The sequence below is a fragment of the Ambystoma mexicanum genome, chromosome 1q, assembly GCF_040938575.1.
Source record: "Ambystoma mexicanum isolate Mex_15411 chromosome 1q, UKY_AmexF1_1, whole genome shotgun sequence".
NCBI lineage: Eukaryota > Metazoa > Chordata > Amphibia > Caudata > Ambystomatidae > Ambystoma > Ambystoma mexicanum.
Window position 1 is genome coordinate 867,363,936 of NC_090922.1, and position 26,189 is coordinate 867,390,124.

Below are 26,189 nucleotides of genomic sequence, written 5' to 3' on the forward strand. Positions count from 1 at the left end.
AGGCTGCGTCTAGTGTTGGAGATGTGGGAACGCCTGGGAACGTTGAGGGCTGCCCTTATGGCGTTATTCTGCGTGACCTGAAGTTTATCAATGTTTCTTTGACTAGTCCCTAGGTAGAGGACATTGCAGTAGTCGATTTTGGACATAAGGGTTCTGGCGAGAATCAGACAGTTCTCCGTTGTCAAAAATGGGCGATATGCTGTAATAAATTTACAGGTATAGGATGATGCTGAGACAACTGCGTTGGTTTGTCGATTGAGGGATAGAGTGGAGTCTAGATATATTCCAAGTGTTTTGTGACGTTGGAGGCTTTGATATTGTTTCCGTCAATAATGAAGGACTTGTATTTGGGGTTAAGTTTAGTGAGTTTATATTGTGAGCCCAGAATGACTAATTCTGTCTTTTCATCATTGAGGCAAAACCCATGATGCGCTATCCAGGCCTGGATGACAGTGTAGACTGCATTGAGTGCTTTTGCATCTGTTACATAATCGCCAGTGATAGGGATGAGTATCTTGGTGTCATCCGCAGCGGTTTAGTAAACACGTTATAGAGTGTGGGAGATACACACGATCCTTGTGGAACTCCGCAGGGCACGTGGGCTGGATCAGCTGCGGCTATGTGAGAGAAGACCCTCATCGTTCTGTTTGCCAGAAAAGATCTGATGCAAGATGCAGCTGCATCAGAGAAGTGGGCCGCAATTTTGAGGTGGTGGCAGAGGATTTGGTGATCAAATGCTAGTACTGGTATGAATTGGCCAAAGGGAGGCATGAAGATCAAAGTGTCCAGATCCACCAGGGTGGAACAGGCAACAGTGGATAAGAAGAGATGGACTAAATGACATATCAAGCCTAGCTGGGAGAGGCAACAGGTGTGGGAGCATAAAATCCTGTCTGCAGACTGGAGACACAGGAAGGAGGATGCAGGCAAGCCGCTGAGGGAGTTCTTGTTGGGTCTGGCAGAAGCTGACCACCCAGCCCGCCACCGAATGTCCAGGGCACAGCAAAATCATGTGAAGCAGACGAGATGTCGAGCCCAGTCCCAGGAAGAAATGGAGACGTGCCGAGGGCCCTTAGAAGGTAACGGGAGTCACGGGTGGACCAGTAGGGACACGTGGGAAGAGGGTCTCTTCTTAGCCCCTGGTTAACAGTTGATAAAACAAACATTGTGAATAGAGTCACTGGCCCACATAGTGAATATTTATGCATCCAAGGAGAGCTTCTTCATCTCCGTGGTTGCCCCAAGGCCACTGAACCTCAAAGTGAATGTGAATCTGAGGACATCCTCGCCGCACTGGCCCACTGACAACCAGAGAAGGGTCTGTGACCCGAACGCCAGTGAAGCAGACATCCGAGGAAATCTTCCTCGCCACAGTGGCACAGATAGGTCCACTGAAATCCAGAGAAAGATTTGGGAATTTGCTAGTACTGTGAGAGAGTGGCAAAACAAACATCAAGTTGAAAGTTACACCAGGACAAGGGAGTCATTCTCCTGGAGAAGAAACTGAAGCCTTTGAATATACTCCAGAGATGCCGGGGGAAGGGAGTCATTCCCCCTGGCTCTGGTGTGAACTGTATTGGAGGGTGCAGACCAATACCAGGAGAAGGGAGTCATTCTCCTGGTCCTGAGAGTTGAGTTGTACAACGGTTTTGTTGGAACCACAGCCAGGGTAAGGAAGTAGGTCCCCCTTTTGCAAAAGAAAATGTTGGCGACATCACCCGTATACCGGGAGAAGGGAGTCATTCTCCTGGGCAAGTAACTTTCTGTTGGCTTATTCTTTAGTTGTACTGTAGGGGATAGAGGTAGGGTTGTGACACACGATGGTGGAGTTTGATTTTGACAGACATTCTGACAGATACTTTAGTATTAGTTTAAGTCAGGGAAACTCCTCTTAGGAGATGGGGATAGTGAGGATTTCTTCCATCATTTCACCCTTGTGTCGGCTTCCTTCTTAGACACCCTTACAATTCACAGTTTTGCTGTGTCATAAATAAGTTGGAAAAACCCTGCCCATTCTCAGGATAAGATGTAAAATGGTGTGTTACGATGCAATGTCGCATGTAAACTAATTTACTGCATTATTTTGCCTGAAAAGCTATTTCTTTTGGTCCAGTTCAGTGGTTTTTGCCTTCTTTAAAACTATTCAGCAGATGAAACAAGAGGTTTGTTTTCTGCTAGCAGAGGAAATACTGAAAGATTATGACATCTTTCAGCCTAATTTCAAATACATGCCCTATTTTTCTGTGGGTGAAACACTCATTTCTTTTATACCCCACGTCACTATTGGAAGCGTGATTTCTCTTGACAATGGACAACTGTTTTGAGATAGAATTATGCGAATGGGGAGAGCTTGTCAATGCGCCGATCTGAGCTGTAAGGAAAGTACCTGCCAATACTTACTCAGAAAACATGTATTATATTGCTTTTGCATGGAAATGTGTTTTAATTTAGAAATATAAAGCATTGTCCAAAGGCCACTTAGCACGACTAACAATAATTTATTTACAAATATTTCAAATTCAGTATCCGTTCTTACTTGTGTTTTTCTTGAATAGGTGAGAAAGCACATCAATGTGAAGAATGTGGAAAGTGTTTTGGCCGCAGAGATCACCTCACTGTCCATTATAAAAGTGTTCATCTTGGAGAAAAGGTCTGGCAGAAGTAAGTACCATGCATCACATTGTATAGAGGCCGTGAGAATAGCTCAGGGGCAACGCCCTGCCCTTGGAAACAAAAGGATGCCGTGCAAGGTTGCTGTTCAACGGATGGCATCTCTCAGAGAAGGTTCTTGGTGAGGGCCCCATCCACTATATCAATGCAGGCTTCTCGCTAAGGCAGGGTCATGAGTTTGTGTCAGGATTGGTAGCTCGACCCGTTGTCGTGTGCAACGGGCACAGGCTTGGAATGTGTGTTATTCTTGGCCAGATAAGGACTTAACATTGGCACAGATAAAGGCTTTTTGGCTGCTGTAATAAAGAGGCACACTGGGATGGAGGTGAGTAAGAGCTTTATTCGAGGCCCCCGGGGTAGTCACAGTGGAGGCACCAACTGGCGAGGCACTCTCAAATGGAATATACATGCACGAGGTTCTAAAGAGACTCGTGCATGTATTACCATAACATCTCCCCCACCTGAGGCAAAAAGAAAAAAGAAAAACAGGGGGGGAAGAAACGGGAAAGTGAAAGGAGAAAAAAGGGGGGTCAAGTGGGAGAGGCAGAGGGAAGATGGGTTAACTGGGGTACATTAGTAATAGACATAGTCATTGTTGAAGTTTTGGATGATTTTGCGGTTCCTTCTGGACATTCTTCCAGTGGGGACTCCTTGATGCATGGAGTGAGGTCTATTATTGTCCACATGTTCACGGAGGGATTCTCTTAGGGAATGTGAGGTGTGTTGTGATGGTCTGTCAGGACTGTTGTCCTTAGATATGCTGGTCTCTTGGATGTCTTTTGTTACTTTTATGAGATCATCTCCAGACCATCTCTTTCCATCATCGAGGATGACAGACTTCCCATGACAACTCACAACTCTCTGTGGAGGTCTGAAGATGGATTCACCCTTGAGAGTTTTCTTCGGTTCTTTGACACATACCCAGTCTCCTTCACGAACCATCATCTCTTTTACTCCATGTCTGGAGTCGTATTGTCTTTTGTATTTTGCTTGTTTTTCTCTTACTGTCTTTTGAAGTAGATCCATGTTCACCCTTGCTTCTCCCGTGTATAAGAACATCCACGCCGGTCTAAATCGGTTGGTTGCAACCCTACCTCGCATGAGGGTGAAGGGCTCTATGTTTGTGGTGGTGTGTGGGGTTGTTCTATACGCATGTAAAGCTTCTTTGAGGGTCTCTCTCCATGGGAGGTTGTTGGCCGTGGCCAGTTGAACTACGCTCTTCACGAGCCTGTTCATGCGTTCCACAAGTCCGTTGGAAATTGGATGGTACAAAGATGTTGTTATGTGGCTGATGGACCTTTTCTTGAGGAATTCCCCAAATTCCATAGACATGAACTGAGACCTGTTGTCCGAAACCACTTCCTTGGGGTCTCCCTCCCTGTTGAAGATCTCTGTCAGGAAATCTGTGACTTTCTTTGAGGTCACATTGTCCTCAGCTATTCCCCATTCTGTCCATTTAGAGGTGTAATCGACAAGTACTATGATATATACTTTGACTGTTTCGAGGTTCTCGAATGGACCCATGATGTCGATTGCCGTTTAGACCACACATGTTTGGGAGGTTCAATAGGCTGTAAGGGGGTCTTTCTTAAGATCTTGGACTTGTCACTCATGGCACACGTGGAGCAATTTTTGACCAGTTCTTCTGCTTCTTTCCACATTCCTGGCCACCAATAGTTGTTACTCAACTTGTTTTTCGTCAAGCTCCTTCCTAGGTGACCTTCGTGTGCCAGTTGGAGTACTTTTTTTCTGAGTTGGGTGGATGGGATTACTCGATCGCCTCTGAAGATATGCTCATCGTCCATTGATAATTCTTCCTTGAAGGGAATGAAGGTAGTTAAAGCCTCTCCCGTTTCCACCCAGTCATTAGCTATCGCTTCCCTGATTTCTCGCTGTTCCGGATCAGTATTGGCATTGATTTTCCATTCATCTCTCGAGATGGCAGGGTTTACGACAGCTATGATGTCTTCATCTGGAGATGCAATCTCAGTGTCGATGTTGGTCGATAATCTGGAAAGACAATCTGCTACTTGGTTTTGTGGACCAGGAGTATAGCATAGTTGGAGGTTGTATTGCATGATGTCGAGGAACCAACGTCTTATTCTCGGTGATATAAGGTGAGGGGTTTTGGACTGAAGGACATTTACTAGAGGTTTATGGTCTGTTTTCAGTATGACGGGTAAGCCCCAAATTAGGTTCCTGAAATGCTGAAGAATCCACCTCAGACCCAGAGCTTCTCTCTCAATGGTGGAATAGTTTAGTTCGGCTCCCCTCAGTACTCTCAATGCGATCGTCACGATGTTCTTATCTTGTTGCTGTTCCAGGATACCACCCAGTCCGGTTTTACTTGCATCTACGGATATGATGGTTTTGGCTTTACAATCGAACATTCCTAAGGCTGGAGCTTGGTTAATTTGGAATTTGATTTCTTCGAATTCGTTCTTGCATTCAGTGGACCATATGAATTTGGCTGCCTTCTTCAAGATGTTCCTCATGTTTTTGGTCTTATCAGCATAGTTGTTTATAAACTTGGAGTAGTATTCTGTCATCCCGAGGAAACTCCTTAATTGGTCTTTACTTTGAGGCTCGGCGATATTCATTATGGTGTCCATGAGTTTCCTCTTGGGGCTGATGCCGTTGGCGTCAATGGAATGGCCCAGGTATGAAACTCGGTCGCACTTTATGTTGCATTTCTCTAATTTGAGTGTGAGCCCACTTTTTTGTATGACCTGTAGGACACCCACAAGTTTTGCGTTGTGCTCTTCTTCTGTACTGGCTGATATGAGGATATCATCTTGGAAGCAGTGTATGCCATCAAGTCCTCCAAATAGATGTGACATGAGTCTCTGAAAGACTGCTGCGGCTGAAGCGAGTCCGAATGGCATTCTGTTAAACATGAATGCACCGAGAGGTGTGACAAAAGATGTTAGGTTCTTTGAGCTCTCTTCCAAAGCTATCTGGTGATAGGCTGAGGAGAGGTCCAGAGTTGTAAAGTATTTTGCAGGTTTCATGGTCGATAGGAGTTCAGATATATTGGGAAGTGGGTGTCTGTCAACCCATATGTTTTTGTTTAGGTCTCTCAAGTCGACGCACATTCTTATGGAATCGTCCGTTTTTTTTACTAAGACAATAGGGGCAAGCCATTCTGAACTCTCGATGGGCTGTATGATATTTTCATCGCAGAGGCGCTTAAGTTCTTTCTTCAACGCCTCTTTTGTTCCAAAGGGAATACTGCGGACTCGGTGGGCCACTGGGACAGCACCTCTTTTGAGGATTATTCTGTGTTGGAAACCTTTTAGGAGTCCAATCTTGTCGCAGAACACCTTGGGGAATTGTTTTGCTAGATTAGATTTGATGTCCATATCATTATTGAGCACACTCGGCACGGGGATTTCTTCACCAGGGTGTATTCTTACTCGAAGGGCGGCTTGTTCTTCCCATCCCACAACGGAGGAGCCATCTTTGGCTACAAAGAGTTTGCAATATGTTTCTCTGTCATGGAACTTGAGGTTCACCCACACATATCCCATTATCTCGATGGGTGTTCGGTAGCTCTTACACAAGTGCTTCGCAGGTCATGTATCTTGCCAGAGAGTACACTCAAAAAGGTCTTGAGATCCACGATGGTGTAGGGGGAGCCAGTGTCTATCATTACGGGTAATGATATGCCGTTGATTTGCATTTTGACCCAGGGACCGTTGCTCTGTTGTTGGGATGTTACAGTGAGTATTTGTACCGTTTGTTGCATTGGACTGATAGATAACATGTCATTGTGCTCTTGGTTGCTTTCAATGACTCTCACAGAGGACGGTCTGATGAAAGATCGCCTGGTGAGATCGCCATATCTGGTTGTCTTTCCCCGTGTGTTCTTGCAGACTTTGGCAAAGTGTCCAATCTGGCTGCACTTATAACACTCCATAGCGATGGCGGGGCATTCTTTGTCAGGATTTGCATGCTTGTACCATCCGCACCTCTGGCAGCGCGTTGGATTCTGGGAGTTGTATGGCCTCGCTCTGTTTGAGCCAAATTTCGAACCCCTTGATGGCGGAGCCTTTCTTACTGCTGCTACTATAGGCTTGTAAGGCTCGGACTCAGGGCTGACACATTTGATCTCCACACTGGTCGTGTGGTCGCGTCTTTCCCTCATGCATCGATCTCCCAATTCCATGCTCCTTGCTATCTCCGTGGCTTGGTCCAGGGTGGGATTTTTGGTTTGCCACAATTTTTGTTGGATGCGTGGATCAGCCACATTCAGCACCAATTGGTCTCTCAAATACTCATCACAGACACCTGTGAAACTGCAGGTTGACATAAGCGCCCTGGGGGACGCTATGTATGAATCAATAGACTCGCCTTTGAGCTGCTTTCTGGAAAAGAACCTGTATCTTTCCAGTACTACGTTGGTCTTGTTGCCAAAACGACTGGTGAGTTTGGCCAATGCTATGTCAAACTTGCGGTTGCCATCTCCTCCCATGTTGCCGGGTTCGGGAAGGGTCCTGAAAAGTCTCAGTGCTTCTGCCCCTATACAGTTCAAAAGGGTCGCCTCCTTGAGGTCATCATTGAATTTGCTGCCCCCAATGGCTCTGAGGTAGACGTGGAATCCATCGATCCATTGTTCCCATGGGCAGGTTGGGCTCCCAGGGCATGGAAGAAACTTGGTGGGAGGCGGAACGCCCTGCATGGTGGTGTGCCTGATTCTAGGTTGTAAGTGGTGAGGAATGGCGTTGAGTGGCACCAGTTGCTGTAGTGATAGGCAGAGGTTTGCAGTACTGTTGGCAGTTAGCAAGGAGGCGCTGGGATACAGTCTTTATAGAATTGCTTGAATGGCAGGGTGGGACCCCATTCATAGAATGCCCAGGTGAGTTAGCAAGGAGGCGCTGGGATACAGTCTTTATAGAATTGCTTGAATGGCAGGGTGGGACCCCATTCAGAGAATGCCCAGGTGTATCTGTACTGCAGAGTCTTTAGGCTTCAGTGATGGATGGTCCTTAGTACAGATTGTGACCTCACATCTGGTTCCCTATTCAAGACAACATACATATATGGGTGCGTAAGTGTTTGCATGTTAATTACTATGTTTGTCATCGAATACAACCTTTTTCGAGCGAGCAAATTACGTTTTTGTAGGGGTTTGTGCCAAGCAGCCATTATGCTGCGCTACTCGCCCACCTCCTAGCTTCAGCTGTTGCTGGATTGTCCATGGATTGTCTCTGGTCAAAGAAGTTTCTTCTTCGCACTCCATGGTGTGCTCAGATCTGGATGCAACAACACATCCAATTGCAGTGCTCGGCCAACAAACAAGTTCCTCTCCTACCATGGTAACTTTTCCCAGAACACTATAGCAAAAGTCTACGTGCTTGAAAAATGCAACTCAGTACACAGTTAGCAATCCGGTCCTCACGGTTCTATTTGAAATAAATGTTTGTGTTCATGTCATGAGAAACCTCTGTGTTTTTTGTAGTCCACCCTTTTCCTGTGCCATAAGAATGTTTGTTTGTGTGATGGAATCTTAGCACAGCATCTCTTATTATGATGTGAGATGCATGATTCTGATTGGCTCCCATTTATATGATTCACAATGAAGGGATGACATGTAGTACTAGATACAAAAGTGGTAGAAAGGCTTGACAACCAGAGTCCCTCGTGGGTGTAGAGGTGCTTTTCTATTCACTTCAGATCTAGTATCGCTTTACTATGTCCCAGGATTCTATATTTAAATGTGCAAGGTAAGTGAACCTCCATTTCAAACTGATACCCTGATATTTTTCTGTTTAAAGTAATTTTGGGAAGGGGTCAAATATGTTAAGCACTTGTACATGTGTTATAAGACTACATTGGCATGACGCATGACTTTCAGTTCATATGAATAGTAGCTTAATATAGGTATGATATGATAGTTTATTTATATGGTTCTTATACACATGTGTTTCAAATCTGTACATTTGGTCCGTGACAAAAGAAGTGAAATGTAGCGTGAGGTGAAGGGGTGGTATGGGGCTGTGAAAATGAACATGCACTGTCACACAACTAGAGGGAGTTTAAGGTTTCAAAGACTGTGGTCCTATTTCCAGGGAGGTTTTTAGACTGATAAATAAGCCGTTCCATGGCTGCATTTTCCAACACTGACTTAGTGCTGTCATTATTAGATGACAAATCCCATAGCAAATGCATCCAATTCCTAAGCCACGTTGGTGGTTTAAAGTATCTCGGCTCTTGTTAAATGCTTCACAGTATTATGTCACAGGCCAAATGGATTATAAATCTAAAAAGGTATTAAAATGTTTGAGTCAGTACTGAATTAATCTGATTGTCGGCAACCCCCCCCCCCCCACTTGTGTGCCTACTGTGTGTGCACTCAGTTAAGAGTCAAAATGCAAAGGAACCATTTTGGGCATTCTGGTCCCGTATCCTACTTAAGCCATTTCATCCATGTTGCCAGGGCAACTTGCGGGTTCTTTCCATTCATTGCCCATACCATTGTATTGATCAGCATTATTATGACAGGGTTGGTTTATGCCAGTGCAGAGGGGAGCAGAGAATTCCTAGGTAAGTCGGATTAGACTGTTGGAGCTAAACATGAGCCAAGCCAGCAAATGAATGGGCTTGTACGTTTTGTAATAGGATCATTTGTAAATCGCAGAAGGGTACTATTTAAATACATTTTTATAAAGAAATGTCAATATGCTAACCAACTCAGCCACGAATGACCTAGTAATGCCACTGTTGCCTGTTAATACTTCATGCGCAGGGTATACAATGTGCGAGGTATAGACTTTGTAGTTCCAGATGTTGATGCATCAGGGATTTGAGCCTGCATAGGAAACAGAGTAGGACAGATGTATCTTGTTGCAGCTGTATTGGTCATGGCACACCGGGGTTTCATTTGCTAAATGTGATAGTTTTGTGAACTGCAAACCATGACTCCAGGAACAAAGCTGTGAGCAAACACAAGGAGTTCACACAGCCGGTGAGTGAAGTGACTGCACTGAAAGACCGGTCTGTGTGAAACGAAGATTATAACAGGGACAAAGTAGCAAGCGAAGGTTGCGTGTAAGAAGGCAACCGTGAGGAAAGTGATTAGAGACTCTTGTTCATGGTCAAAGGTGCAGCGCGATACCAAGTAGCAAAGTGGTCATACCCTAAGAAGCGGTACAATCGAGGGTCTTTGTGATATCGCGCAGACAAGAAATACATGGAGAAAGTGGGAAACGAGGCGTGCACCCGACTGAGGGGGCGCCTGAGAGTGAAAACTGCAAGTACCAGGACGCATTGCAAGAAAGTGTCATTTTTTGTAGATTTCGTTGAACTTTCTTTTTGTATGTTTGCGAAGATATAAGGAATCGAGAAACTTTTGTGTTATTAGTGGGAAAGCAAATGAGAAGAAAGGTCGAAGTAGTCATGCAGAGGAGTTAGAAAAATCCTTGCACATTCTGAAATCTTCGATAGTAGGAAAAGTAAAAAAGAGGATTGAGCCCGACAGAGGGGAGCCTAGTGAATGTGATACAAAGCATGGCGAAGGGACCCCTTGAACTGTGATATAAAGGACAGAGCCCGGCAGAGGGAGACCTGGGTGAAATTGTACTTCTGGAGAAGAAGTGAAGTCGTGATTGTGAACTGTGGTCATTTTGTTGAACTGGCAAAAAAAAAAGGAACTCTATCGTGGTAGGCCAAGTGGACCCTGGTCCCCGATCTTTGGGTACAACGTCCTTTCATCGCGGGATGTTTTTTCGCGGCATTATTTACCGCAATTTATTTTTCGAAAATACCCATCACATTTTTTAGAAAATGGGGGGGTTGTGGTGGAACCCCCTCAAAAATAATAATAAAAAAAGTGATGGGTTTTTTCGTAAAAAAAATTGCGGTAAAAAACGCTGCGAAAAACATCCCGCATGAAATGACATGGAACTGATCTTTGAATGCATCCATGTGTCTGGAGCCAGAGTGTCACCCAAGCCAAGTGTGCCACCATACCACATGCTGCAAAATGTCGGAAGAAACGGTTGCTTAGCCACACTGACATTTGTTTTATTACACTGATTTTCTTTGACCCAATCTATATCCCTTCACCCATTTGTTATCTTAGTGTTAGGGAAGTTGTTAGGTTTTTTAGCATAGGCCATTATTATTTTGACAAGACTGACCAGGACTGTGTTTTCTATAGTTTATGGTTGTGATTACTCCCATTTTAGCATTGGGGCAAGCTGGGAGTTCTCCCAATCACCCATTCAAAATATACAAATAAAGGTTTTGAAACTTGCAATCTTGTGAAAATGTCTACTTGTGGCACCATGCCTCACTTACACATAGGAGAATGTATCATACATGCATGTGCCCTAGGTACATGTGAGAGCATGTGTTGTACGTCCTTATGGTGTGTAATAGGAGCATGTGTTGTAGGAGCGTGTGTGTGTGTGTGTGTGTGTGTGTGTGTGTGTGTGTGTGTGTTGTAGAAGCACATGTTGTAGCTGCATGTGTTGTAGGAGAGTGTCATAAGAATGTGTGGTAAGAGTGTGTGGTAAGTGTACGTCGTAAGAGTGTGTGTTATAAAATGTTTGTGGTTGGAGAATGTGTGGTAAGAGCACGTGCTTATGTCCACATGTTATTTATAGTAGATCCATGTGTAGTAGCGCATTATAAGAACATGTATAATAGGAGTATGTGTTGTAGGAGCATGTGTTATAGCAGCGCGTGTCGTAGGAACTGTGGCGAACCAAAAGGACTCAGACTACAGTGGGTCATGGTGTAGATTGGTTTATTCAAATAAAAAGGAAAATGCCTAACTGGCCTTATCGCTATGAGGGAAAGTCCCTGCCTTCAAAGACGAAAAATAAGGGTGCTCGTCGTAGTCCAAATAGAGTCCCAAGTGCAATTTCCTAATGACTAAATGGCTCTGCCGCTTTAGAAAACCTAACTAAAAAGAAAAGGAGGCTTGCACAACAGCCTCAGTATGGCTTCTTTCTGACTCAACTCTGAGAGGACTTATTATCAGTCTCAAAGTTCTGTAACATGTCTTTACACAGTGCACAGTACTCAGGTGGCGTTGGTAAAAATGTATAACTGTCTTTAAGACCGTTTCCTCTCCCCCCCCCTCTTTGAGAAAAGACAAATTGTTCTTCAGTATGTATTAGTTAGACAGAAGATAGAGCTTCAAATGAGAGTTAAACAGAGGAAAGGGAAACTCTAGCATAGCAACAGTGGGAGCAGATTCCCGTGCTTAGGCGCAAAAAGAGAAAAGGAACAAACGAGGAGACGTACAAGGGGGCGGGAAGTGTACAGAAGAAAAATAGAATGAGAACGAAGAGCACTAGGTGGAGAATAAAACAAGACTAAAGAAGACAGGTAGGGAGAAGCTAGCCCATGAAGAGACTTAAAAAAAAGACAAAGCAGCTATCTCGCACATTAATATGGCAAGAGGGGGAGAACAACCCACGCTGGAAACAGATTGAGGAGGTGTGGTGCCCGGTCCCTCTTTCTACCCTGTCACACTTGGGAATGGGACGTCTAGGTGTGGGGGAGGGCTCCCTATCTACCACCATGAACACTATTCACATCTGGAGGAGGGCACTTGTTGCAGGGGTGTTAATGAGTCTCTGGGCCCCCCATCCCGTTATGGAACAACCCAGACTTCTACCCGGGACTGAATCCACTAAGGTTCGCTAGTTGGAAAGAAGGAGGATTATTGCAGATAAAAGTTTCTTTAGCAACAGTTTCCCCCTGACTTTCGAGGAATGCAAAATAACATTTCATATTGTGGAATAGGAGAGATTTAGGTTTGCACAGCTGAGGCACTGGATGTCCCAATCTGAAAACAAAACGCCAGCAGGAAGATAACCCAACGCATTAGAGCAGACGCTGACTTCAGTTTTCAGGGGCTTTGTGTCGTTTCTTTGTAAGCTTCTTGACAGGTTGCAGCCGTCGGTGAAGGAGAAATACATGCTCAAATGAGAGAAAGACCTCGGCAGGGAAATAGAAATGGAGGATTGGAACCGCACCTGGACCCGAACACTCAGAAGCTCTAGATGCATTGCAAACAGGGAGGGAGCAACCAAGGTGTGTTACCGATGGTACCTCACCCCAGAAATAATAAGCAAAAGTAATCCAGCCATCTCACCCCACTGTTGGCGGGGCTGCAAGTCTGTCCGGTCATTCTTCCATTGGTGGTGGTTATGTGATCTTTCAGCCAGGTTTTGGCGGGAGGTTTTGCTTCAATTAAAATGGATCACAGGCTTGACAATCCCTTGGGACCTGGGAATAGTTCTATTGGGGGACACAGGTAAGGTAATGTTCCCTCTAACTGGACATATGGCTGACTTGATCACACACCTCCTCACGGCAGCTAAAGTATCCCTAGCACACCTTTGGAGATCCACGGATGGAACGGCGATCTCACTGTGATGGGTGCAATGTTGGGACCTTGCTGTGGCGGAGTAGATCATCGCTACCCAGATGAGGAACTATCGGGACATTTCTGCATACCTGGTCTTCCTTCTTCGACTGCACCAACCAATTCCCAGGAGTGGTACGCAAACCTCCAAAACGTAGATGGCTCCCGGGACACTACGATGCATGAGAGCCATCCCTATGTAGATAAAGACTGTCACTTAAGCTATTAATGAATGCTCCCCTATGTCCCAAAACATATGGTGCTCATGTATGCCCTTATTAATGTTCCTCATTTGTTTGCCGTTTGTCTCTCTCTTTTGCTTTGCCCTGAAATGCTCATGTTATAACTGTTACAAAACACAATAAAAAGATAATAATGAAAAGAAAAAGACAAAGAAAATTAAAATGAAGACGAGATTCAAAGGATATCCAACTCAAAGTACGGCAGCAGAAATAGAATCCCGTGGGGCGAGACTGTATAAAGTGCAAACTGGGGAGTGATGGATGGAGCAAAGCGGGGCAAATTGACAAACTGGAAGACCAAGAAGAAGAGAAGATTATTAAAAGAGGCGGGAAAAAACTAACAAAGAAATAAGGAGCTGAGCATCCTTAAAGGTGAGAAACTGCAGAGACTTACGAATATTAAAAGATGAAAACGAAAGGAATGGAACATAGTCAAAATGTGAGAGGAGAAAGAGATTATCAAAAAATGACGCCCACATTATGAGCAGATGAAGGGATGGGAATCGTAAAAGGGGGAAAGGATAAGGAAGAGGGTGGAAGAGGTAGGGGAATAGTGGTGGCAGGAAAAAAGAGAACCTCCGTTTTATAGGGATTGAGGTGTAGATAATTGTTCGACATCCGAGTTTGAATTGCGAGCAAGCAAGCAGAAAGTGAAGAGTGCATAGTCAGAGAGAGAAGAAAAGGAGAAGAAGATTGAGTTGTCTGCATATAGGTATAGATGTGTAAAGCGAAAAAATTAAGGGACCAAAAACAGTTCCTTGGGGAACACTGTAAGGAAGAGGATAAGTTGAAGTATGACCAGCCCAAGAAACCGAATAGGAGTGACTAGAAAGATAAGAGTGGAACCATTAAAAAACAGATCCACAGAGACAGAGTTGGTGCAAAGAAGACAAGCGAATAGTAAGGTCGACCGTATCAAAAGTAGCCGACAAGTCAAGAACAAGAAGGGAAAATGGTTTTGAATAATGTGCAGACAGAAGAGAATCAAAGCCAGCTAGCAGGGCAGTCTCAGTAGAATGTAGAGGACAGAAGCAAGATTGAAAAGATGGAATAATGGATCGAGTATTATCAAAAGCAGACACCTTGGAGAAACATTACGTTCCAAAGGATCGGGTAGGAAAATAAGTGGAGAAATGGGGCAGAAATTCAAAGTTAAAGAGGATGAAGAGATGAATTTTTCAGAATGGGGGACAATAGACACATGCTTGACGGAATCCCACCAAGTATTCCGTCCCACATGCTATCCCTTCGCAAATGCCTCACCTCTCAAGCTCTTCGTTCCTCTACCTCTAACTCCTTCGGGGTCAGTTGTTTTTCAAAGAAACGAGCTGGGGGTAGATCTGTCTTCGGCTGGGGCCTCCCTCTGGAACAGCCTCCCTGCCACTCTAAAACTTGAGGAGAACCATCTCCGGTTCCGGAAGCACCTCAGGACCTTCCCCTTTGCCTCTGCCTTCGCACCCCCTCTCCTCTGCTGATCTGTTCTCTCTTGGGACTGTGCACCTAGCCACCCTCTGTCCTCCGGGCCCAGGTACCTGCTCACCCTGCCCCCGCCCCGCACTGCCTCGGGCACCCCTTCTTCCTGCACTTATCAGACCTACCCTCTCTGCTGCCTTAAACCCAGCATTCCCAATTGCTGGCAACACTACCACTGTTTGTTGCCTTTATTATTTATTTATTATTATTTATCTGTTTCTCCTTTGCGCCGCACTTTCCACTTCTCCCCCTACCATGCACTTTTCACCTCCCCCTCTCGCATGCACTTGCGCGTTCTCAATGTCACTGGGCCTAGTAAGGTCGTTGTTTTGTTCTCCCCTGTTGCCCTCCCTTGCCTTGTGTACGAGCGCGATAGAGAAAAGGGAAAAATAGCAGACAACAGTGAGGAATTAAAAAGGGCAGTAAGAAAAGGTAAGAGAGAGGGATATACCATGGGGATAAGGGAAGCAGATCGGACAGAGAACACTTGGCAATAAACAGAGAGACATCCAACTCAAGAGAGTGAAAGGAAAGTAGGCATTAGATGGAGTGAAGAGCGAGGTAGAGAGAGAGATAGTGAAGCAGAGGGAGTGATTGAGGAGCACAGAAGAGTGATTTTTTGGGAGAAATAGTTGGCAAATTCAGAGACCGAGAGAGTAGAGAGTGTAAGGGTACAGAAGGAGGAGACTGACACAAAGGTGGATGTTTGGGGCTAAGGACTGTAATTGAATAGGAATGAAAAAGAAAACCTATCTAACCCTATTGCTAAGAGGGGTTTCCCTGCCTCCACTAAAGAGACAAGGGGCCTCATTATGAGGTGGGCAGTAACCCGCCGGGGCAACTGGCATGTTGCCGCCAACCCCGTAGCGGCCGTACTGCCGCCTGATATGCCGGTGCCACCGGAATATCACAAGGGCGGCAGTAACGGTTACTCCCCATTTCCATGGAGTCCATTGAACTTCATGGAAATGGGGACATGGAAGCACTGGCACCCTTGCTAACGGTGCCGGTGCTTCAGTTAAAGACATGCCAGTAGGAGCTTGAAAACTTGGCAGGTCAGGCCTGCCGGTTTATCCGTGGCCCCTATCAGCATTCTTGTAGTATGTCGGTCCAGAAAAGGTGCCGGTACATTGCTACTGGCACCCTTATTTCTGTAACGCCATACTTGTAATGAGGCCCAAAGTGACTGTAAGGATGTCTGTCAACTCAAGTGTCAAGAAAGAAAACCTTACTACTGTCTCTTACACTAGAAACTAAAGAATAAGTTAATACTTTTTCTGGTCTCAGGAGAATAACTACTTTCTCCCGAGTAATGGTTCCTGGTTTGTTGAAACAATTCCCAAATCTTAAAACAGTCTCGTATCTCAAGCGTTGTCAGGGGGGAATGGCTTCCTTCCCCTGATGGTAAAATTCCAAACAATACTTTCTCACACGTTGTCTGGGTTAATGGCTTCCTTTCCATGATGGTAAAGTTCCAAACAATACTTACTTGCTGGGTCCGGTCTCAGATAGCCCAGGGAATTACTCCCTTCCCCAGGCCTTTTTGGACCATATTGCCGGTCCAGGTCACCAGGAGATTTACTCCCTTCTCTTGGTATCTTGTTATCAGTTCCTTAAAACCAGGGGGAATTAAACATTTTCCCCTGAAGAACGTTCCTTAATGAGTAGGGAACAGTACGGTACATTGAGTATATCCTAATGTATGTGTACATACAGTGGATGGGCATTCCAAAATGGCCTACATTTACAGACTGAGCGCATAGGACTTAACTCCCTCATTACTACCACAGAGGTGCCATTGTGTATTTAAGGTTCATTAACACATGGTTTGCCTGTATGTGAACAAGCAGTTGGATAACTGCAAAACACGTTGTATTGCGTGATTTTACCACTGTCCACTTGACATGAAATGAACTATTTTTCTTAAAAAACAATTGCACGCAGCTGACGGTTTCATGCAGATCGACAATTTGTGCCTTTGATCTGCTGCTCCGGGGGAGTGCAATCCCCAGTGTGCTGTTGTACGCTCATTCGAACTTATATAATTTGTGTGTAAACAAATATTTTTTCTAAAATCTTTTTTGTATTTTTATATATACATATTGCGAAGGCATCATGAAGTAGACACAGACAACCGGTTCAGGTTTTGTTCTGAAATATTTTATTAAAGTAAAATGCAGGATGGCGTAAGGCCTTACTTGCCCTATGCTAAGGTGGGATTTCCCTAGCTAAAGAAAACTAAGGATAGTCTATGTGAGGAAGTCCAAATGAAAAGTCAGTCTTTTTCAAAACCTCTACTTGCCCTCACAACTAACTGTATGCAATGTGAAGGGATGTCTGCATCAAAATGAAGTGTTCAAAATAAAGTTCAGAGCTTCTTCCAGCTCTTGGCTTGCAATCAGCTTTCCCTTCCCCAAGTTCAAACCCGTTCTCAAGGTATCGGGGTTCCCTTCACCAAGAGTTAAGTCTTTCAGCTTCCCCCCCAAAAAAACAGTTCCTTGGGACACTTCCCAGCTCACTGGTTCACATAGGTAGTTCTTTTTCTTTACTTCAAAATCACATAACCGGTTGTTGCCAAACCTAAGCTTCTTTATGGATACTTTCATTGACTTCTCCACACAGGGCACTTGTTCTAGGTGCAGATGTCGGACCACACGGTCCGCCCATTACAGGTCACGCAACCAATACCCCGTCTTGGTAGCTTTCCATCACCAACTGGCCACTGCTCCCTTGTGATGTTGGGGTGATTCCCCAGTGTCACACTCCTTTGACACTGTACCGGGGCTTGGTTGGCCATCATGCACCTTGTTACACTCTCTTGTACTTCTCTGGATATAGCCAACGTAGGCTTCCTGATAATATGCAGTCCTTGGAACTCTTCTGACTGTTGCCAGTATTCTTTTCCTCATATCATACCCTTCTTGGCATTCACATGACCTTTCTAGTGCTTGAGTCTCAGAGGACACAGCACACTCTCTTTATGCTGTACTGTGGCTTACTTAGTTACCACACATTGTGTTAAGCTTTTCTGTAGTCTTCTCTGACTCTTGCAAACACAGGTGTCCTTTTTGACCTTCAGTCCCTTTGACTCTTTTAGCTTTAATCAATACTTGGCTTCTTATTTTATACCCTTCTTGGTATGCTTTGACTTTGCCAATAATTGTGTTTCATCCATTACATTTTGTGGTGTCTGCCACATGTACCACCTTTCTTTCACTCCATGAATGAGTGCTCAAGACTTGCCTGTACTCTGTTCGGTATTAGAAAATGCTTATTATAATTTTCAATTCATTCGGCATTCAAGAGGACTTGCTTCCATATTGAAAAGTACTTGAAATGATTTTCATTTCGTTCAGTATTTAAAAAGTACTTGTTTGGCATTCATAATACGTGTAATGACTTTCAGTTCGGTCTTCAAATAGTACTTGTTCGGCGTTCAAAAGTACTTAGAATACTTTCCAGTTTGTTCGGTATCCAAAACAACAATGTTCAATGCGCATTTGCCTGCCAGCCTGGTGCTTCCCATTCACTCACCGGTCGGAGTTTACAGCGTTGTAAGGTCGCTGCCGCTACGGGTTCTCCCCTGCTCCAGTGGCAGCTCGCTCCTCTCCCAGCTCTCTCCGTGGCATTGTTCCCCAGCAATGCTCTACCTGCAGCCCAGGACATTTATGACCACATCGCTCGGTCGCTCCGGTCTTCCACACACAATCTGTTACCGGCCTCCTTCTTTCCTTAGCGTTGCTTCCTGCTGCATAAACTCTGCATTGGTCACCGGGTCTCGAGCGCTCCACTTACCACGCCACTTCTTGGGAGTTGCTTCCCAAGCTAATCGGCTTACACTGCCTCCACAGCTGACCACATTGCCAAACGGAGTTCGGGTTTTAAACTGCCCGCCACCATAATGATTCCAGGAAAGACTAGACCGCTCACTATCAGAAAGGTAGTTCTGCATTATTATTTATGTCATCCCCCTCGTCCCAGTACACAGCTGAGGCTGATAAACGTTTGTATTGACAAAAGGAGGCCAACATTTGTCTGTATTAATAAAAGGTGGATGATGTGTGTTTGGGTTCTTCAAATGAGGATATGTCTTCCTAGTTGGTCTCTTCCTCATCCCGGTGTTGAAGTGATGTTTCTGGGGGACAGTTTGAAGGGAACAAAAGGGAAAGGGCTGACCGTAGCCTACGAAGGTTTGAGGGATAGAGGGTTCAGTGTGAAAAGGGAACGGGGGATACCATGTCTCACCAAAGGACGTCCTCTTCCCTACTCCCCAAGTTCCTTCCACCCAGGTGATCCTCCCTTGCATATTCACCACCAGGGTCGGGATCCAACAGCGATGGCCTTTCCCTGGCCACCTGAAAGAAGCATCCTGGTCAAGAAGTGAGGACACCCTCAGGTTCCTCTGAGTATATATTTTCTCATGGACATAAACCAAGTTTTGATGTATTTTGAATAAATATTAAACAAATCTATATTGTGAAAAACCAGAGGGTGTTTCACAACCTAGTCCCCAGGGATCCCGTACTCAGGTAGCCAGGGAAAGGCCATTACTTTTGGATCCTGGCCGTGGACAAGCAAGGGAGGATCACCTGGGTAGCGAGTCATCGGGGAGTGGGGAAAAGCACCCGATGGAGAGACATGGCATCCCCCATTTTCTACATCCTGTCTAACCCCTATTCCTGCTTATTTCATGGGAAACTACAACTCACATAATTCCTCCCCACGTTACATTGACAGCACTAGTGAGCCGAGGAAGATGAGGAATGAGGCTAGAAAGATTACCTCTACTGACTCGCAATGGCTCTGTACCTGTAATGAGGCCATGCAGAGTCAGGCACGTAATCTTAACCATGCACACCTGCCACTTGTTAACACTTCCTATCTGGATAAAAAGTGGCGCATGCAGGCACACTTTGAGCCAGACTGGGTGTGAGAAGGAATGGCTCTTTCGAGGCTGGTGTGAACCAGGCAATGGAATTTTGAAGGCCAAGGAGCTGATCAGCAGATGCGAAGAACGAGAGAAAGCCAGGTGAGGATTACACACTTTCAGGAAGCCGTAAGCGTTTCAATATTGAAGCCGATTGAGCGGAAGAGAAAAACTTTCAAGGTACTTGAAAGCGGCCCACAGCTCTCCCGGGTGAACGACAGAATTGGGGAGGAGCAGAGGAGGCGTTGATAACGGCCTTAACTGCTGCATGAAGAGCGTTGTGTACCAAACTGATGAAAGAAGTCCAATTAACACGATCAGTGAATTATCAAAAGCAACAAAAGTCTGGTTTGTGTTAAAAGCCAAAAAAAACTAGAACTTACAAGTTGAATGTTGCACGTGTGCTGACAATTGTTGAATTGTAAACGGAAAGGATACAAAGTAACAGAGTAGTCCTGCGAGGTGAAGTCGCACATTCAAAAGTCTCTTAAATGTTCTGAATTGAAATGCATTCTGATGGGAATTAAAGGCAAGAAAGTAACCGCGAACGTAAAAGAAAGTTGAATAAGTGAAAAGCAAAGTATATGAACATGTAATGTGCTAAAAGGGCAAAGTATATGAACTTTGATAAGAAACTACAAGTACCAAGAGGCATTGCTGTGTTTCAAGATAAGGAAGATTGTGATTTGTGGAATTGTTTAAAAGAGAGGCCGAAGTGGTCATGCAGAGGTCTAAGTAAAAGCCTTGCAGTTTCGGAAGTCTTTGACAGTGAAAAGACACTTGAGACAAAACGTGGGGAAGGGAATCTCACAAAGAGACGAGACTGGCTCGAGCCCAGCAGAGGGAACCCTGTGTTGAACTGTGAGAAAGTAAAAGTAGGACTCTGTATTTATGGCTCCATGTGATAGAATCGCGGCAAAAATTGCTGTGGTTACAAAATATTGTTGCAAAAATGCTGTGGTTTTTGCGCCACAATCCATGTAAAGGATGCGGGGAACACCCCTGCAACCCCCAGACCCATTATACCATTAAAGAGAGCTGGGGACACCACCGCAACCCCCACTCCCCTTAAAAGGTATAATGGGGCACACCTTTACCGGGTCAAACGACAGCATTTTTGCTGCAAATATTTGTATAGGCGACATTTCGGCGCTATTTTATCACTGCATACCATATTTATGACGAGGCGGATGAAGCCTAAGCAAGTGATTGAACTACCAGAAACTTGGAGCCGAATCCTGAACTGTTGACTTTTACCAGTAAGCCAAAATGTGCAAGACTGATTGAACTGTGCCATCCATCTATCTTCTTTTAAGACATTCTCAAGACCCTGTGGGCTGAAGGTGGGGAAAAGAGTTGTGACTCAAGCCATTCTGAAATCTCTATTGAGATGCTATTTTCCTTTTGTATTCCCTTAACACATTTGTCATTGTTAGGAAGGCAAGATTAGTCTTTTTTTAGTATAGGCCTTTTTATTTTTACTAGACTGACTTGGACTTGTTTTGCTATCCATGTAATGGTCGCGCCTACTCCCATTTTAGAGCTGGGGCCAGTTAGGAATTCTACCAACCCAACTAAAATACTTAATAAAGGTTTTCAAAACTTGTATCTATTGTGTCTGTGTCTGCTACTTAATACTGTGCCTTCCTTACAATATATATTTGTTCAGAACCGCTGTCTGGAAGTGTTTTATTATGACTTTGTAAGTATAATATTTCACAGGAAAGGATCTTGATGTGATCTATCAGTTCCTTACAACCAGGGAGAATAACTCTATTCCCCTGGTCTTCTTTTTATTAGGCTTCACACCTACAACAGCCAATTCTCGTTTTGGGTCCCAGACCCTTTGTTTCTCCTAGTCTTTGAACTGGCCCACTAGGTTCATTTCTTTGACAAGTACTGCCACGAGGAAGATGACTTATTTGTTTAGGGTCCCTGACCCTCCTTTGGCTGTCAGTGGGCTTCTCTCCGCCATTGTCATGAGGGATTCTCCCTCTCAAGTCATCTATATGGTGCTTGGGGTCCTCGGCCCTTCCCTGGTGATCAACATGCTTCGTTCCACCACTGCGATGGGGAGGAAAAGGTTTGTAGGCTTTCTGTCCCCGCCGTGCCACCCAAGCGTTATGATTGCAAAGAGGTCTAGGCACAACTGCATGCGCCCTCTTGGTAAGCCACCCTTGTTGAGGTTTTTGGCATGTCACCGGGGGTTCATAGGAGGGCAGTCATTCAGTTCAGCTTCTCTGGTGTCTTGCTTTCCCTGTGGCTGTGGGACGGCGTTTCCGGTTGCCGTCTGTGTTCCTTCCTCCTCTCGACACTGCTCTGCACAGGTTTTCTCATGCGGACTTCCCGATCATCCGACATGGCGGACTTCCAGTGTCTTTGAAGTGCTCTCCCTCTGTATCAGTGACTGAAGCTTGAATCGCCCTCGCTTGGTGTGCAGCACACCTGCAGTCTTCCATGGCTGCCCGAATGTTCTTTTCTCCAGCATGGGGTCTGGCATGGATTCACATGCTCATGAATATTCCCCGTCGTCAGGCTGGGAATCCTCGGTAAAGAAAAAACCAGTATCAGTTTCGTTTCTGATCTGTCTTTCGTAGTAATAACCAATCACTGGTCTCTGCGTCATACTGACCACAGCCAATGACTGCCCTCTACCTAAGCACCGCCTCTGGCAGCCATCTTCAGATTTTTACCGCACGTTCATGTGTTGGGATCCTCGTGCTATTGCTCTCGAGCGTTAGTGCTATTTTTTCGCGCTTTTTACAAAAAACTTCGATTCTTTCGGTCAAAAGAGCCTCAAGCTCCACCGATCCTACATCCGATCAACGGGGACCCGTGTCGGATTCATCTGTGCCCCTCAAGGGTGAAGATTTCGTCGAGCTACACTTCGGAGGACTCCAGAAGCTTCTCAGGCCTGGTCTCGGAGATGGCCCAGGAGAAGGGAAGCTCGACGCCCGGAAAGCTGTTCAGGGTCTGCCCTGGATGCCAGCTGCAGAACGTCTTCAAGGAGGACGAACACTCTTTCTGCCTTTACTGCCTTCATGAGGACAAGACGCACGTGGAGAAGGACTGTGCGTTTTGCGGCAACATGTCGGAACGGACCATGAAGGACCGCCATCAACGTCTCGCCAACTGGCTGGAGGGTAAGATCCCGTCTGGCGAGAAGAAGAAGAAATCCGAGCGGTCTTCTAAGACCTTTGAGGGCGCCCCGGCGACGGGGGCCCAACATAAGGCCAAGCACCGCGAGTCCGCTGGCACCGGGAGCGCCGAACGGTCGGGCTCTACGGGCGCCAGGCAGGGCGCACCCTCCCCGGCACCATCAACCACGAGCCAACGCTCTGGGTCGGGTAAGAGGAAGGCCGAGCACCCGGCGAAGCTCCTGGAGAGGCCCCGGTCGAGCTCTAAGGCAGAGGAGGAGCGTGGCAGTGCCCCCTCCCTCAAGGATAAGGCGCTGAGCGCACCTAAGGTGGTGAAGGCCTTGATCCATCCGACCAAGCCCTCTATCGAAACGGTCGCGGCGGCCCTGGCTCAGCCTGTGGTGGCTGCACCAGTGGTGGCGACCTCAGGGCCCAGAATCTCCCTGCCTCCTCGGAGGGAGTCTTCCTTTGTGCCCATCGATAGGACCCCCGTGAAACCCTCCGTGGGGAAGAAGAAGGGGGGGCAGGGCGTCGTCGTAGAGTCGGCCTCAACCTCAGAAGAGGAGCTGATCGAGGTCTTAAGCCACGGCCTAGGCGTGGAAGAAGGCCAGCCCGTCGGAATGGACCCCGACGCAGGTGACGACGACGACATCGTCGAGGATACCGACGGGGCCCCTGCTCGCCCGTCGGATTCCCCTCTGCCAGCGCCGCAAGACAACTCGGCGGCCATTTTGTTGGCCATACAGTCCTTATGCTCCGAGATAAGGACGAGGCTACCGTTACCGACGGAGGAACCTCTCCCGTCGGGGGATCCAGAACCGGGACCTTCTGGTGTTCCCCCTACCAAGAAAAGAAGGATCCATCCACCACCTCCTTTTCAACCGTCGCGCCCCTTCCAGCCCTCCTCCCCGTCCACCCGAGGGGATGATACGGGGACTGACACGGCAGCGACGGGTACGGACGACGAGGCATACGACGAGGATTTTCCGTCGTCGCCTCCCACCAGGGCCTCTCCGCCCGACGAGATCGGATCTTTCCACTCCATGATCTCCAGGGCTTCCGAGCTTTTCCAACTCTGCCCTGAGGAGAAGAAAAAGGAAGGCTGCCTTTATCAGCGGCGCGAGGCCAAGAGGAAGACGGTCCTCGCAGTGCCTCTGTTGGACGACATTTGGGATGAGGGCCTTTCCCTCCTCAAGAACCCTTCCACGACGCCAGCTAGAAGAGACCGGTACGAGAAAAAGTACCGGGTCCCGGACACGGCCCCCCTATGCCTCCGGGCGCAGCCTACCCCGGACTCCGTCGTCTCCGCGGCAGCCAGGAAGAAAGCGGGGGGGGGTGCGGCCTCCACATCGACTTCCCCGCCGGACGGCGAGGGAAAGAAATTGGATACTATGGGGCGTAGAGTCATCTCGTCGGCAGCGACGACGATTAAAGCGGCCAACGCCTTGGCTATCGTGGCCCGCTACGACAGGGAGCTCTGGTACAAGATGGCTCCCCTGCTGGATTTTCTGCCGGACGACAAGAGGGCGGAGGCCCTTGAGATCCTGCAGGAAGGTGAGGTGGCCTCGGACCACGCCATCACCGTGGCGACGGACATCGCCGACACTGGGTTCCGCCAGCTGGGCAACGGCGTTTGCCTTCGACGTCGTGGATGGCTCAAAGCTACGGACTTCCGGCAGGACGTCCAGACCAGAGTCCTGGACATGCCCTTCGACGGGAACAACCTGTTTGGGAAGACAGTGGACGATTCCCTTCAGGCCATCAAGGCGGATACGGAGACGGCCCGGGCCCTTGGAGTCCTGCAACGACGGACGCCCTTTCGGAGCGGCGGAGGCAAGGGCACCTCCAAAGGTTCCGGCGGCGGTTTCGCTTCCTACCGTCAAGCGGCCCGCTCGTCGTCGCAAGAGGCCTACAGAGGACGAGGCAAGTCTAGCGGACCCCGCCGTCGTCGCCAAGGAGGTCAAGGCGGCAAGGCCGCGTCCAAGCAGGATTGAACCGGCCGTGGGGTCGGGCCCCCACCGAAGCACCCCGGTGGGAGGCCGGCTGGCGGGCTTCGTCAGCGTGTGGGAGTCCATCTCCACCGACCGTTGGGTGCTGGACGCCCTGGCCCGGGGCCACGCGCTCGAGTTTCAAAGAAGGTGCCCGCGCGTCCCCCCCGTGGCCAGGAAAGAACTTCACGTCCCTCAACTTCTCCTGGAGGTAAAGGCGATGCTCAGAAAGGGCGCCATCGAACTCGTCCCAAAGAGGCTTCGGGGCTCCGGAGTCTACTCGAGATACTTCCTCGTGAAGAAGAAGACAGGAGGATGGCGCCCCATCCTAGACCTGCGACGTCTGAACAAGTTCATCAAGGCGCAGAAGTTCCGGATGGTCAACCTCCAGCACGTCCTGGGTCAGCTGGAGGAAGGAGACTTCCTATCGTCGTTGGATTTGGAGGATGCCTACTTCCACATTCCCATCCTAAAGGGGCACCGCAAATTCCTCAGATTCGTGGTCCAAGGGCGTCATTACCAGTTCAAAGCCCTTCCCTTCGGACTACGGTCGGCACCCAGGGTATTCACCAAGTGCCTTGCACCGGTGGCGGCGCAGCTGCGCCGCGAGGGGATTCACGTCTACCCCTACCTGGACGACTGGCTCATCCGCGCCAAGACGAGGGAGCTCGCCGTGGTCCTCACGGCAAGGACCGTCCAACTCCTCACGGACCTGGGATTCTCCGTGAACTACGCCAAATCCCACCTGGTGCCCGCGCAAGTCGCACTGTTTCTGGGAGCGAGGCTCGACACAGTGTCCCTTCTGGCCTCCCCGTCGGAGGAGAGGACCAGGACCATCTTGGGCAAGGTGCAACGGATGTTGGTGGCCGACGCGGCCAAAGTGAGGTCCATCAAGTCCCTCCTCGGGATGATGTCTTCCTGCATCTACCTCATTCCCATGTGCAGGCTCCGGATGCGCCCGTTGCAAGAATTCCTGGATGCGCGCTGGATCCAGACGACGGGCAGCTTCGAGGAAAGGATCAAGCTCGACGAGAGTTTCCGACGAGCGATACGTGGTGGGGCACCCACGCGCATCTGACGGCGGGCATGGACTTCCAGACCCCAGCCCACCAGGAGACTGTGACCACGGATGCCTCCCTGGAAGGGTGGGGAGCGCACACCGAAAATCTGCACGCAAGGGGACTCTGGCTCCCGACGGAGAAGTCCCTACATATCAACGTCCTGGAGCTCCGTGCAGTGTTTTGGGCCCTCAGGTCCTTCCTTCCGTCCCTCAAGGGCAAGGTGGTGAGGATCTTCACCGACAACACCACCACCATGTTTTACATCAGGAAACAGGGCGGAACCAGGTCCCCAGCGCTCTCCAAGGAG

At 47.5% G+C, this 26,189-nt stretch overlaps 1 protein-coding gene across 2 annotated transcripts in view; it reads left to right on the forward strand.

The window, feature by feature from the left end:
* The window catches only part of ZBTB41 (zinc finger and BTB domain containing 41), a 744,921-nt gene that overhangs the window by 632,714 nt on the left and 86,018 nt on the right, over positions 1-26,189 (forward strand). For both annotated transcript variants that reach the window (XM_069641521.1, XM_069641522.1), the window contains one exon: positions 2,556-2,661. In XM_069641521.1, the coding sequence (XP_069497622.1) occupies positions 2,556-2,661 (106 nt within the window). The remainder of the gene's footprint in view (positions 1-2,555; positions 2,662-26,189) is intronic.